Consider the following 14,687-nt stretch of genomic DNA (forward strand, 5'->3'; position numbering starts at 1 on the left):
AATGTTTGTTTATAATGAAAAGGCAATCTTCTCCTTTAGCTGTGTATGTGACATTGGATTGAAAATTTAGGAACATCAAAGTAATTAACAGTGGTGTATGTCATTAGAAATAAAGTTATTTCAGAGTGTGTGGTGTGACGTCCCTGTGTGATTTGTGTCTGTTCTTGCTTCAGTTTTCTCTCTCTGTCTGTTTGGCTTTCAGACCATCCTGTGGGTGGATGACGCTTAATTGCTTGTTTTCCTGTGGCAGTGTGATTGGGGCCCCGCCATGTAAAAGGGCATCATTATGTCATGCTGGGGGATTGCGCACTTTTGGGAGATAGACTGTGGGGCCCTCTGTGTCCTGTCCATGTTATCACCGTCACAGAGCTGAGAGTCTGAGAGGAAGGGCCCGCTTCCTTGGCCTTGTTTTTGGACTTTGTTATTGGAGCCTTCATCTCTTAATCATTCTTCTTTTTTCTATTTTATTGTACAATACATACTTTAAACATTTACCATGGTCTTCTTGATTTATGTTCCTGATCCCTAGACAGGAACATGACATTGGTATGACTATGGCCAGAAAAGTCTTCTAGGATGTTCCTAGAGAAGGAACTGAAGTCAGACACTGAGACAAAGTGATTGCATTCACATTCCATGTAGGGCCCTGTATTTTGAACCCTGTCACTTGTACATTTATAGCAGTGAGTCGATAATAAGGCTTGTGAAAGCTATAATAATGCGTTCCAGTGTCCACATGCAAATGTTTTTGAAAACACCACCTGTGTGTCTATAACTGCTTTCAGACATAAGTGTAAGTCCGCAAGTTCTGCGCATATCAAGATGTTGGGCCTTATATCTGAACAACATATCCCGACATTTGGAACTCCAAACTTATGCGGTTCTTAACACTAGTCACCTCCAAGTATTTTCGACAAACATTATGCAAATGAGCACAGATCTGAACGAAGCGATAAACATGCGGGTAGGATTCACTCAGTGGCGTTAAGCATGGGCATTGAGGCTTTTTTCTTTTTTTTCCTTAGCCCCAAGATCTCTCACAACATTTATTTAAAAAAAAAAACAAATAACGCAGAATCTATTTATAGTTTGCATCCGATCTTGCATTAAAACCTTGATATGAGATGGAACTATTTATCAAACATCCAAGCAGGACACGGGTGTCCTCTCACTCTCCTTCATGCAGCAGATCTAACTTGAACGTTGCCTTACCCTAAAATATAATTTGGAATCTATAGGCTATTAGAGCACGCACAAGAGAGAGAGAGAGAGAGCGCGCTCCTATGTTTGTCATGTCATAATGAGTTACAAATGTCAACAGCTAATGTGAATTCAGCCACGCTAGCTGATTGAAACTTTCCTCTTTTGGTGAGACCAGTAGTGTGACACATAAGCAGATCAGAAGTCTTGGATGCAATGCACAGACTCATACAAATGATAACGGTTTAGTAAGGCTTAGTTTATGTTCAACAAAACAAAACAACAGACTGGCCCTCATACAGTACAAACATATCATGTCATATTCTCTTTGAAGAACATAATTGATACATTTAGTCAATATAATAAAATAAAACACACAAGTCAAATGACAGTTATGCAGTTGATGCGCTCTACCTTACAATTATGCAATTGATGATGCACTTGGAATGTGTCAGATAAAGGGTTTGCTCATGATGATTATTTAATTTCCTCGTCCCTCTCGTACTTTTGAAATCAACAACATATTTAAAACAACATAAAATACAGTACAGAAAAACAAACCAAAATGGTACATACAGTATACAGAATCTCAAAAGATATTAGAAATATCTGTCAATGAAGTGCAAACAAAGTCAAACTTTAAGGAGTAGGGATGATTCTGCAGAGACATTTTGGACCATCCATTTGTGCTTTTCAAGCAAGTTACTGTAACAGCGCTTTTGTTCTACTGTAAGTGACCTCATCGATCAGCAGCCTGCAGGGGAAGGTGCAAAGTAATACGTGGCCAACAGTATGAGATACACCACCACCAGAGAAGTACCTGCAGAGATCAATGAATCAAATCAATCAGCCAATCAATAAACCAATAAATCAATCAATTAGTAACACTTTATTTTAATGTGTCGCTGTTACAATATACCTACCTAATTAGGTACAGTGATACAACCTGTGTAACAACATGTACTATCAGGTACTATCATTGTACTTGCATTATGTATTTGTGGGTACCTACATATAATTGTTACATTGTAATACTGAGTGCTTTTACAAAACTTTGCCAATTTGCCTAAATTTTCATCAGAGGCAAAGAGCTGACCCGAGACCTGCTGGATGGGGTAAATCAGGTCATGATAGATTTGATATACAAACCATTCTTAGCTCCAGTCAAGGCCTCATTGTCTTCAGTGTACATGTAACAGCTGTGCTGCTACAACCTTGTTACTCTTTGATACAGTGGAATAAACCTATTAAGTGTACCAGTTAATTACTTACATGTACATATGACATGTATGTTGTGTCTTCAATGTCTTGGAACAGGTCTACTAATTCACTACATAGTACGTATATCAACTATGTTGGTACTCACTTATTGCTCTTTGATACAGTGGCATAAACCCATTAAAGTGAAGTGTACCAGGTAAGTACTTACATGTATGTTGTGTCATTGGTGTCTAAACATTTTGTTTACTATTTTCTGGAAATTTTCTTGGGTGACAACACCAAAAACAATTATTTTCATATACGAAGGTCGCCTGTACAGTTCTTATTTCATGAAGTAACACAGTTGGTCTGTTTATGCCCCTGTATTAGCACATTTCAAGATTTGAGAATGAGGACATACATGTAATATGGATGTATACTTATCTGGTACACTTTATTTTAATGGATTTGTTCCACTGTATTAAAGAGTATTTAGTGTGTACCAACACAGTTGATACATGTACTGTGTGGTGTAACAACAGACACGTTTTAACACATCAATTACAGAATGCATGACATCATTGACAGGATGTATATAATATGTACATGTAAGTACTTAACTGGTACACTTTACTTTAATGGGTTTATTCCACTGTATCAAAGAGTAGTAAATGTGTACCAACACAGTTGATACATGTACTACAGTATGTAGGGTAATGGCAGACATGTTCCAAGACACCAATGACACAACATACATTATGTTGGAACTGTAGAAGAGGTATAAAAATGACATGCCCGGGTCACTTCCAGGCTAACGAGTTTTGACTAAAAACGGTAAAATCGAACTTTCTCAAAACACATCCGAATGACATGATTTTGATGTCAACTCAACGTATGTACTCCCAATCATCCGTAAATTGATCTAGAATTCAATTCTAGAATTGAAGTGCATTTTACTCCGGATAATTCCTTTAAGAATGGTTTGTATATCAAATCTATCATGACAAAATTTACCCCATCCAGCAGGTCTCAGGTCAGCTCTTTGCCTCTGATGAAAATTTAGGCAAATTGGCAAAGTTTTGTAAAAGCACTCAGTATTACAATGTAACAACTATATGTAGGTACCCACAAATACATAATGCAAGTACAATGATAGTACCTGATGGTACATGTTGTTACACACGTTGTACCACTGTACCTAATTAGGTAGGTACACTGTAACAGCGACACATTAAAATAAAGTGTTACCGATTTCTCTGTAGAGGACATGGCCAGTGTTAACACACCTGAAGGCAGACACAACGGAAATTCTCACCTTGAAAATAATCAGACTTGCCATCCATGAAAATATAATTGACAAGAATCACACTGAAAATGCTTGCCCATAGATGGAGATCACTGAATATAAGTACAAAGCCGACATCCTACAAACAAAGACATACTTTGGTTACTGCAATAAATACAAATGGTGATAGAAATGCTGTGTTCATTCAGCAGGTCCAGTATAACATACACTAAATTCATGCAAACCCTAAATGTGATATTATGTGATTAAGGGCGCTTTCATACCTGGCTCGTTGAATCAGAACGTGGAGCGCTTCCCCCAAAGATCAGTTAGATTGAGATTGGGTATATGTGAAAGCAGCAATCGCACTCTGTTTCGGAACAAAACGCCTGCAGGAGGTTTGTCTCGGCTCGTTTCCAATTACAACGAGACAACTATATGTGCTTACATTTTTGTAGGCCTACACATTAGGCTACAAGTTTATTCAATTTTCAACAGAGTAGAGATCTAGCTAGCCTATGTTTTGAATTTCAAGCCAATGTGTAATTTTAGGCTAACTTTAACGGTGTTACGCACAAGAACGAGAGAGAGTGGGAGAGTAGCCTAGAGACTTTGGACATACACACACACACACACACTTCGGGATAGTGTCTTCAGCTGTGAAATGTGATCAGGGAACAATTTAATCACGCATGGGTTTGTTTGTAGACAAAAGTTTAATCTCACGTGGGTTTGTTATATAATTTGTTCCAATCTAAATGTTGCCATGTGAACACAAACTAACCCAGGGACAATGGAGAAAAATGTATAGATTCAGCCTGTGATTCAGAACAAAATAGGTATGAAAGCGCCCTAAGTGTCCCAACTCAAGTGCCTGCAAATGTCCACTTCACAAAACAACTAAGGTGCTGATGCTTTTTGAGACTTACATAGATTGTGTTGAAGAGAATCAACAAAGGGATTTGAATCATACACACTTGCACGGCAATGCAGCTTCCCACCTCCAAACTGTGGCAGAATAAGAGAGGTTCAATCAGCTAATCCATGTTGAGTGAAATACATTACAGTCCAAAGATAGGAATTTATCTTCAGCTGAGATTGATCTGACCTCAAACTGATATTATTCTGAAGTGCAAACTGGATGCCATTTACAATCTCTGGGATTTCAGGTACCATAGCCAGCACAGTGACACCAATAAAATACTGTCGGAAAAAAAAGAGCAACACGTGCAAAATGGGTCAGACGTGCACTTGTGTTATTGTTTTCGCTTTCATATCTCATACTGTCGAGTGTGGACTAACTTGGGAGATGCCGGGCTGACTGAGGATTGGCTGGATATGCTCTGTGGTCAGATCTGCACAGGCGGACATTAGCACCGTAGCCACGATGAGAATGAACAGAGCTCTCCTCCGAGACCAGTGGACCACCGCACCAAGGTGTCCGGAGGCTGCTCACAGAGAAAGGGGGAGGACACAAAGCGAGAGAGAGAAGAGAAAGAGGGAGGGAGTGACAATGGAACCACTTCCATGCTTTATGACAATGAATGACGTGACTTTATCACTTCATCTTGAGGCACCTTCCCTTACCGTTATTGTCACCAACATGGATGTCGTAGATGTGTGAGTGTGTCTTCAGAGTAAAGATGAGGCCGATGATGTAAGCCAAAGGTAGGAGGACAGAGACACAGTGCACCAGTGGCCTAGAGGACAGAGACACAGTGCACCAGTGGCCTAGAGGACAGAGACACAGTGCACCAGTGGCCTAGAGGGCAGGACACAGTGCACCAGTGGCCTTCAGGACAGAGACACAGTGCACCAGTGGCCTAGTGGCCTAGAGGGCAGGCACCAGTGGCCTAGAGGACAGAGACACAGTGCACCAGTGGCCTAGAGGACAGAGACACAGTGCACCAGTGGCCTAGAGGACAGAGACACAGTGCACCAGTGGCCTAGAGGACAGAGACACAGTGCACCAGTGGCCTAGAGGACAGAGACACAGTGCACCAGTGGCCTAGAGGGCAGAGACACAGTGCACCAGTGGCCTAGAGGACAGACACAGTGCACCAGTGGCCAGGGCAGAGACACAGTGGCCCAGTGGCCTAGAAGGGTTTACAGAGACACAGTGCACCAGTGGCCTAATTCACAGAGACACAGTGCACCAGTGGCCTAGAGGACAGAGACACAGTGCACCAGTGGCCTAGAGGACAGAGACACAGTGCACCAGTGGCCTAGAGGACAGAGACACAGTGCACCAGTGGCCTAGAGGGCAGAGACACAGTGCACCAGTGGCCTAGAGGACAGAGATACAGTGCACCAGTGGCCTAGAGGGCAGAGATACAGTGCACCAGTGGCCTAGAGGACAGAGATACAGTGCACCAGTGGCCTAGAGGGCAGAGATACAGTGCACCAGTGGCCTAGAGGGCAGGAAGGGTTTACATGAAACGTCACGTTTTCAATACAAATTCACAGAGACAGAGTGCACCAGTGGCCTAGAGGGCAGGAAGGGTTTACATAAAACGTCACGTTTTCAATACAAATTCACAGAGATACAGTGCACCAGTGGCCTAGAGGGCAGGAAGGGTTTACATAAAACGTCACGTTTTCAATACAAATTCACAGAGATACAGTGCACCAGTGGCCTAGAGGGCAGGAAGGATTTACATAAAACGTCACGTTTTCAATACAAATTCACAGAGATACAGTGCACCAGTGGCCTAGAGGGCAGGAAGGATTTACATAAAACGTCACGTTTTCAATACAAATTCACAGAGATACAGTGCACTAGTGGCCTAGGGCAGGAGGATTTACATGAAACGTCATGTTTTCAATACAAACCCACACAGAGCCAGACAGGAGGGTAGCACTTACTCAACATGGCTATGGAACATGGTGTAGTTGTTTTCACTCTGGGGAAAACAAAGGACGAGAGGTCAGCATCAACTTTGTATCACAGTTTGATTGAACACACTAAAAGGTTTCTGCATGTTTTCTGCAATTGCGATTCCAGTCCTGTTTTTAATAAGACAAATGGTAAATTAAAATCATCGTAGTCTGTAATAGTATATCTGTAACATATGTGATTAGTCCAAATGGTGCATTGCAACAGACAGAAGCGGCTCACCAAGTCATAGTGACAGTTGTGGCAAACATAAGGACCAGTAGTATTCGTGGTGGCATTGGTCCCCGTGGAACTGCAGCCTTCACAGGTAAGATTGCCGTAGGCTTTAGAGAACAATGTTGGCGCAAACACCCCTGCAATGACAGGCCGGCCAACAGGATTGTGAGAAATGCTGTACAAGTTGACAGCTTTCAGGACACATTATCGATCCCAAACAGTGTAGAGCAGGTGAAATACACTCAAAACATGCATGCATGCACCTATCACTACTTTTGCCCACCTCCAATGGATATGAAAAGCAATGATGAGCTGACTCCAGCAGAGCGACTGTTGAACCTTTGCTCGCTGTGTCTCAGTCCACCAATGATCATACAGATCCCCTGCAAAATAAGCAAGCCGCCAACATGAAATGGGAAAATGAACCAATATCATGAGTAGACAAACAAATGACCCCCTGCCCCCACACACACACTGTTGATTATTATATGGATGTCCAGAACAGACTCCTTACTTCTAAACCATATAGTACTTGAATCCCATGTAACGACAAGGGGCAGATCTAATACATGTTGCTAATACAGTTATAAGCACATTCCTGAAAAATGTTGCATGATGTTTCTACGTTTCTATGTAATAGAGCACCCAGCCTGAGCGGCATGCAAGAGCTCCTCAATACTGACTGGGATGAAGAGAATGCAGCCCAGAAGAGTTCCGGTGAGGGCTGCCTTGACTATCTCCTGCAGACACTGGTTTCCTTCGCGGTGTCCTCGGAGCAGAGCGGTGATGTAGAAGGTCATCTCTGTGATGGAGCCAAATGTGGCGTTCACAACCGCACCGACAGCAAAGTTACTCTGTGCTGAAATACTGGCAGGGATAGGGATAGGGAAAGTCAGTTTACTAAATTGAGCCATATACTCGGAAAACTGTTCAGTAAATCGATGCTCTTTCTGATTTAGAAAGAGCATACTCATGAGACTATATATGAAGAGTTCAGATGCAAAAGCCTCTAAACGTCACCTAAACAAATTAGATAACAATGGTGAGTGAACGTTCTCCATACATAGTTATAGCTCCATACATTAATCTAATAATTTCGCTAAAAAAAAAATATATATATATAAATAATTTCGCTTCAAAAGCTGCTAAATACCACTCTCTTCCTGGTCTGAAATATCAATTTATAGGCAAAAACATTTAGGAGCCTGATAAAAAAAAAATTGGAAAGAAAAGTGGTCAGGCGGATTTAGAGGGTTTTGCACCTGAACTCCTCATATATTCCAAAGCATGTACTAAATTAACGTGCCACAATACCAGTAGTGAGTGTATGAAAGTTGACCATGTCCTCACCTAGCGATACCCATACCGATGTAGTAGGACAAAGGAATGATTGAGCCGATAGCTGTGGCAAATTTGACCTCTGAACTAGCAAACTTATTGTCTTTGTCTATGTAACCAATCACCAGAGCAAAAATGACCAATGGTAGGAGGTCTAAAAATGTCATAAGTTAAGGAATGCAGTGGAAGAAAAAGTGGCAATAGAGAACAGCATCCTCTCTTTAGTTATTGGAAACTCACAGTACATTTCAGCAAACCATTGTACATACAGTACTCTATGCGCCTAATCACACAAGCAAATGTACATGCTCTATGCGCCTAATTACACAAGCAAATGTACATGCTCTATGCGCCTAATTACACAAGCAAATGTACATGCTCTATGCGCCTAATTACACAAGCAAATGTACATGCTCTATGCACCTAATCACACAGGCAAATGTACATACTCTATGCGCCTAATTACACAAGTAAATGTACATACTCTATGCGCCTAATTACACAAGCAAATATAAACACTTTTCTTCATCCATCTACTGAACCAATAATTGCCCTGCCAATTATGGTATTATGGCCAATTATGATCACTAACATCCGGACACCTGGACAATGTGAAATGGGGTTATTGTTCATTATTTAAAATGATTGTATTTGATTTCTAAACGTCCAGTCAGGTCAGCCGTGGCCTACTGGTTAGGGCTTCGGGCTTGTAACTGAAGGGTTGCCGGTTCGATCCCCGACCAGTAGGAAAAATGTGGGCAGGGGAAGTGGTTGAGCACTGCTCTCCCATGCCCACATCCATGGCTGAAGTGCCCTTGAGCAAGGCACCTAACCCCTCACTGCTCCCCGAGCGCCACTGTAGCAGGCAGCTCACTGCTCCGGGTTAGTGTGTGCTTCACCTCACTGTGTGTTCACTTTGTGCTGTGTGTGTTTCCCTAATTCACAGATTGCGATAAATGCAGAGACCAAATTCCTCCCCCCCCCCCCCCTCAAAAGACTATATATACTTATAAAAAGTGTGTGATAAAAAAACACACTGTGCTTGACCCATAAGTTGAATTGCACCACACTTTCCACAAAGGATACTGACAGCAAACACATTGATCCCATCCACTGTGTACTTGTAGTAGTAGCCATTCAGAGCATGGTTGCAGCACAGCAGAGCTTTATCCTCTCCAGTCTGAGGCTAGAACATGTATTGGTGTTAATGACATCACTGGTCAGTCAGTTTGGTCATTGATATTAATTTAACCAACGTTTACTAAATACCTCCTCTGTAATGCGACTGATGTGAACTTCTTCAGGTGGCAGAAGTAGAATTGAGCCCACCGCACGGGCGTTCATCTTGGCCACAGGTATGGTGACGACCAACAGCCAGGACAGCAGGCAGGCCAGTGAGTGGAAGATAGCCAGGACAGGATAGCCCAGCAGAAGCCACACATAAGTGCTCACACGTCTCTGAAACAGCACAACATTTGCAGAGGACCAGACCCACAGAGAACCAACCAATATCAGTAATGTGCTATAAATAGGAAACATCTACATCTACTCAAAAGATGTCTAAACGCTTAGGGGTGCGTTTCCCAAAACTATAGTTGCTAACCCGTTAGCAACTTAGTTGGTTGGCAATGGGAAATTGCATTGCTAACTTGTTAGCAACTATGGCTTTGGGAAACGCGCCCCAGACCGGTTAAACAGACGATTTCACAAGATGTCACCACTGTGTGTAAACAACACAGTCCACAGGAAAAACAGAAGCAGGAAAACATTTTCCCCTGCCTATTATGGTATCATTAACATCAACGAGGCCGGACACCTGGACAATGTGAAATGGGCTTATTGTTCATTATTTAAAATGATTTGTATTTGTATTTCTGAACGTATAAAAACAAAATACAAATCACATATAAGGAGCAGCTTTCTCAGCTCACCCAGTGAGAGGTTTTGTGTGGTGCCTGAGATTCTTCAAAAACATCTTCCACAGGTGTTGGCAGCAAAATGGATGAGGCTCCGTTATGTTCTTCTACCTCCTCAGTAAAGGTGTCTGGGCCTGCTCTTTTAGGTCTTCTTTCTGAAGCAATACCCTGTTAAATCCAAAGAGAAGGAAGTTAGTGCCTAATAATCAAATAAAACAGCAATCAGCACACACAGAGTATTTAAAATTCTACTTCACCACACTAATAATAAGTGATGCTTTTATATTAAAAATGCATTTTAGTTCATTCACTGAAAACTGAGTTACAATATGATGTCCAATAATTATGAAAACATGTCAGATTTCAATGCTGCAGTATATGGAGCACCAATGTAAGTGCACCACCACTGAAAACCCCAAAGTCAGTTAGCTCACAAATGCCGCTTTTATTGAGGATCAATCAAAAGTGGCAAATTGAAGAGCTTTAACTTTCAATAACACCATATGTTAGAAAAAAAAGAAAAACAAACAAACAAGCATCTAAATGTACCTCTGTTATTGACTTCCCAAATGGCCACAGAAAATAACCTGACAAATTCCAGCAAAGTTCCCCTGTAATAACACAAAGTAACCACCGCAGTTGCATTACATGTAATTCACAAACGTTTACAACAGACATTTGTCTGAATCTTCTTGAAAGAGATTTAAACTGACCGTATGGGAATCCAATGAGAGTACAGAACATCAGAAGACTGACCAAAGCGTACACTAGGGCAAGCCACCATCCAAATAAAAACACATACAAGACATTGCCACAGGAGATCAAGGAACCTGTAATTATAACACAGAGACATTGTTACTTAATTTAACGAAATGTAAGGATGTTTTTAATAAGAATGTTTATTTCCTGTGTCGCAAAAACTTCCAAAACAAACCTATTAGTGTTAGTGATGGTGGTGACTAAGGATATAACCTTATATTATATATCCTTGTGCAAGTCACTGACTTACCAGTGTGAACTTTGATGACATTCAGCTCAGAGTAGAGCTCCTTCACTACCTCTGATCTGACCTCAAAGGGTCGCTCGGTGATATGACTTTTCCACTTCCTGAATCCAAACTGAATGGAAAGAGACAGTGAGAGGCAGTGTCTATCTTTTTAATGAGTGTGTCACTGTAAGGATGGAATGAAAGCCCTCATAAACAGTGACCATATAAAAGCCAATTTTTGACTCAAACGCTGGTGGGGAACTAGCCTGGGAATACCCATATGATCTTCCACAAATTTGGGATTTGGTCTGCAGGTCTGTCTGGCCAAGAGGCCACTGAAGCCCACTTCCAATGTTCCTAAAGCACGGGCACACAAATACAATCGCTAATCCGGCATGGACATTTATTTATTTGGAATTGAGTAAACAACTGCATTTAAAACCTTTGTTTACAAGATTGCTTAACTTCTGAATAAAATTTGTAAGAGTTTAATGTACCAATTTAAGTTTAATTTCACTGCTAGTTACGCCCCTGCTGGAAGTCATAAGTCAATCAACCTTTTCCAGACCCACTCCCAATTGTACAATTGTGAAGGTTTGGGTGTTCCCAGGCTGGTGGGGATGTGTTATCACCTTATAATTGTTAGCCTGTTTCTGCGCCTCCACTTCATTTTCTGCACTTATAGTTGTCTTACAGCGGCCGTCGTCCCATGTATCATCAAACGCATGCAAACTATGACCTGGTAAAGAAAGGAAGGTAGCTTTCAAAAACAGCAAATAATAATCCAGTATACTATTTGCACAGACGTTCACAAAAATTGATGCCATAATAATAATGCATAATGCAATGCAACTGCCACTTAATGTAAGCACTAAAAAATAAGGCTTGGAACACAGCAATAATAATAAAAAAAATATAAGACCTTACTTCTTTGTCTACATAAGGAAGCGGATGAGTAGGGACCCAATGGCGGTGAGATGCAGGGGAGAGAGTGTCCATCGAGGCCCTCGTGGAGCAGGTGGGTCGCATCACAGCACAGCCCTCGACCTCTGGGGTTCTGCTGGCCCCAAGGTGGCTCTCCTTGGACAAAAACAGCCTTTTTCAAATAACTATTGCAGCTTTACACTTTTTTGAGATTGTATGTTGTGTTGCCTTCCCTAAACATGTTATTTATAAGTTAAGGTGTTATTACATAATTGCATGTTCACTTAAAAAATAAAAAAATAGGTATGCATCTGATGCAACAAATCCACTGTGCAGTCATTTCCTTCACATTTAGCAACAACATTCACCAAACACAACCATGTAGCCTATGCCACAAATAGCTTACAGCCAACAGCTGCACTCTCAGTTCCTCCATCACGCAGGGTCTACCCTACCTACATGCGTTTGTGCTCTCCTGTTCATGACATACTGAAACAGGTGCTGTTGCCGAGTGCCAACGACTCACATGTTCACACTTTATCACTACAATTAAGATATGCTGTGTCATGTTGGCTTTTGAGCCCACTGTGTTAGTTTCCACACAAGTAAACACATATAGTGTTAAAGTGGTTTTATCTATGTAGCTCAGTAAAATGTCTGCCGCTAGCTCTCACTTCCTCAGCCCTAATTCTCCGAGCTATCGGTATTTCATATCTTTCCTTATCTAGGCTGCTGAGTATAAGGACGAAAACACAACTTGAAGGTAGGCTTTCAACTTAATATTTCGAGTGAGACAGACATGCTCACACGCCGCCCCCCACAAAGTTCTGCAGCTCATTCAAAGGAATCAGATAACTTTTAATGTCATTGATATAATGCCCTGAAGAATAATCAAGTATCTTATACAACATAAACGCAAGTGCACATTCCAAACGTTTGAAAACGTTTAAATCTTAGAAATAACATCGGTCAGAACCATTTTGAATAGGCTGAGTTTCTCAACCTCAAGTTCAAGATGTGATACCGCTCCGGTGACTACGGAGTAAACAAGTCTTGGCTAACGAGTGTAACGCTTCTACCTGCTGTTTCATCTGGATTGTCAGCAGCAATCCTTCTTCTTCGTGTCTCACTGTCAGCTGACAAATGTACACTTTCAGAGGACATCTCTGTTATGCACAGTAATGGCTCCCATGTGATGATGGATAATTCGCGTTATCCCTAAGAGCGCAGTCAACGTGTGCGCTAGTGAGTGCGCAAGGAATCGTGGGAAATGTAGTGAGGATGCTTCCCACCAACGTCAATACTGTGTTGACCATACTGGTGGTTCTCAAAAAATTATGTTTTCCCCATTATAATGATAATGATATGGGTTATATGATAACCCATTATAATACATGTTTTAATCTTAAATTATTTTAATAATGACATTTATTTTCTGATTATTGTCAAATATTAGATATGATTTGTTTTGAAGTTACATATATGCCTTATTGATTGATAGAGCAAAACATGTTTGCATTGAATATTTAGACAGGGCCCCCCAAAAAGTAGATGCTATTGTGCATAAAAAATGCTATTGTGAACTATACGTAAAGTTAAGAAGATTATTGTTATTGTTTATTAATTATTATTATTGTTATTATTATTATTATTATTATTATTATTAATAATAATATATTATTATTATAATAATAATGATAATTATGATAATAATAAATAATAATGATTATTATTATAATATAATGTGTTATTATATAATTATTATTGTTAAAATTGCTTAAAAGTAGCCTAATTAAAGTCCCACAAAAATGATTGGTTGATTAATCAATCATTCAATAATGAGACTGTCACTAAACACAATCTTCGCTTCCATCTGTCACAGTCATTATTATCAGAGTCTTCACTGCTGTCTTTTACTGTTGCTGTCAACTAATTCTTCTGCATCACTAGGAGGCTGGCTGTCACTTGGTGGGAACTGGCTACATGTGTACCACACAGGAACAATGCCATGTTCTTCTTTTTTCCATTTCCATGTTTCATTCAATGGTGGATAATCAATAATTTGCTGTGTGCACCGATGCCATTATGTGCGCTTGATAACAACTCCGTATTAAATGTTGGATTGTACTGTTTTCATCTGAAATTATTCCAACACTTCATTTCACTTTCTGGTTTTCATACATTCGAATCCTGGTATCAACATGCCTTTCAACTTTTCTAGCAGAGTATCACAGTGGGAAAGAACTCCTTAGCACCAGACAAACACCCTAGATTTCAGATCCAAAGTTGCTCAGTAACTTGTAGCATTTTAAGTCAACCATCTTTTTCCATGGCTTTAATTTTCCAATACCAAATGGGAAAGATATCACAACCAGTAATGCTGTGGTATGCTGGAAATGGCACACACCTCTGGACCAAGTTTTGCACATATTGAGTCAATATTTATGAATGACTGTGTCCTATTTTCATTTGCCATTTTTGATTAAATGTCCGTTTCATATATGTATGCACCAGCAAACACCAAAACATCAGTATCTCCTTACAGGTGCATTCAATTTGTTTACCTCTAGGATTAAGCATGTGTCTGCTTCATAATTGTTGCAGATTTGAAGTTCTGATATGTTCCCACTTGAGATGAGCAAATGAAAATATGACACAAGCAATTTCCCTTCGTTTCATAATGTCCTCACTCAAACATGAAATAGGGACCACACTTTATTAGAA

General features: G+C 40.6%; 1 protein-coding gene across 2 annotated transcripts; it reads right to left on the reverse strand.

Annotated features, from left to right (window-relative positions):
* Positions 1-1,444: 1,444 nt before the first annotated feature.
* Positions 1,445-13,193, reverse strand: cax2 (cation/H+ exchanger protein 2). 2 transcript variants are annotated; one of them, XM_048258022.1, is made up of 20 exons: positions 13,043-13,193; positions 11,967-12,116; positions 11,672-11,778; positions 11,061-11,169; positions 10,765-10,881; positions 10,601-10,662; positions 10,067-10,219; positions 9,405-9,593; positions 9,222-9,321; positions 8,148-8,289; positions 7,481-7,664; positions 7,081-7,180; positions 6,804-6,934; positions 6,551-6,588; positions 5,273-5,385; positions 4,988-5,133; positions 4,794-4,888; positions 4,615-4,693; positions 3,716-3,824; positions 1,445-2,020 (listed from the first exon to the last, which is right to left on the reverse strand). In XM_048258022.1, exons 1-20 carry the CDS (start codon positions 13,125-13,127, stop codon positions 1,947-1,949), a joined length of 2,283 nt encoding a protein of 760 aa, XP_048113979.1. In that variant the 5' UTR covers positions 13,128-13,193; the 3' UTR covers positions 1,445-1,946. The 2 variants fall into 2 exon arrangements, with proteins under 2 accessions (XP_048113979.1, XP_048113978.1); XM_048258021.1 differs by having other exon boundaries at positions 11,967-12,119.
* Positions 13,194-14,687: the final 1,494 nt, after the last annotated feature.

The sequence above is a fragment of the Alosa alosa genome, chromosome 11 (genome assembly GCF_017589495.1).
Source record: "Alosa alosa isolate M-15738 ecotype Scorff River chromosome 11, AALO_Geno_1.1, whole genome shotgun sequence".
Classification (NCBI taxonomy): Eukaryota; Metazoa; Chordata; class Actinopteri; order Clupeiformes; family Clupeidae; genus Alosa; species Alosa alosa.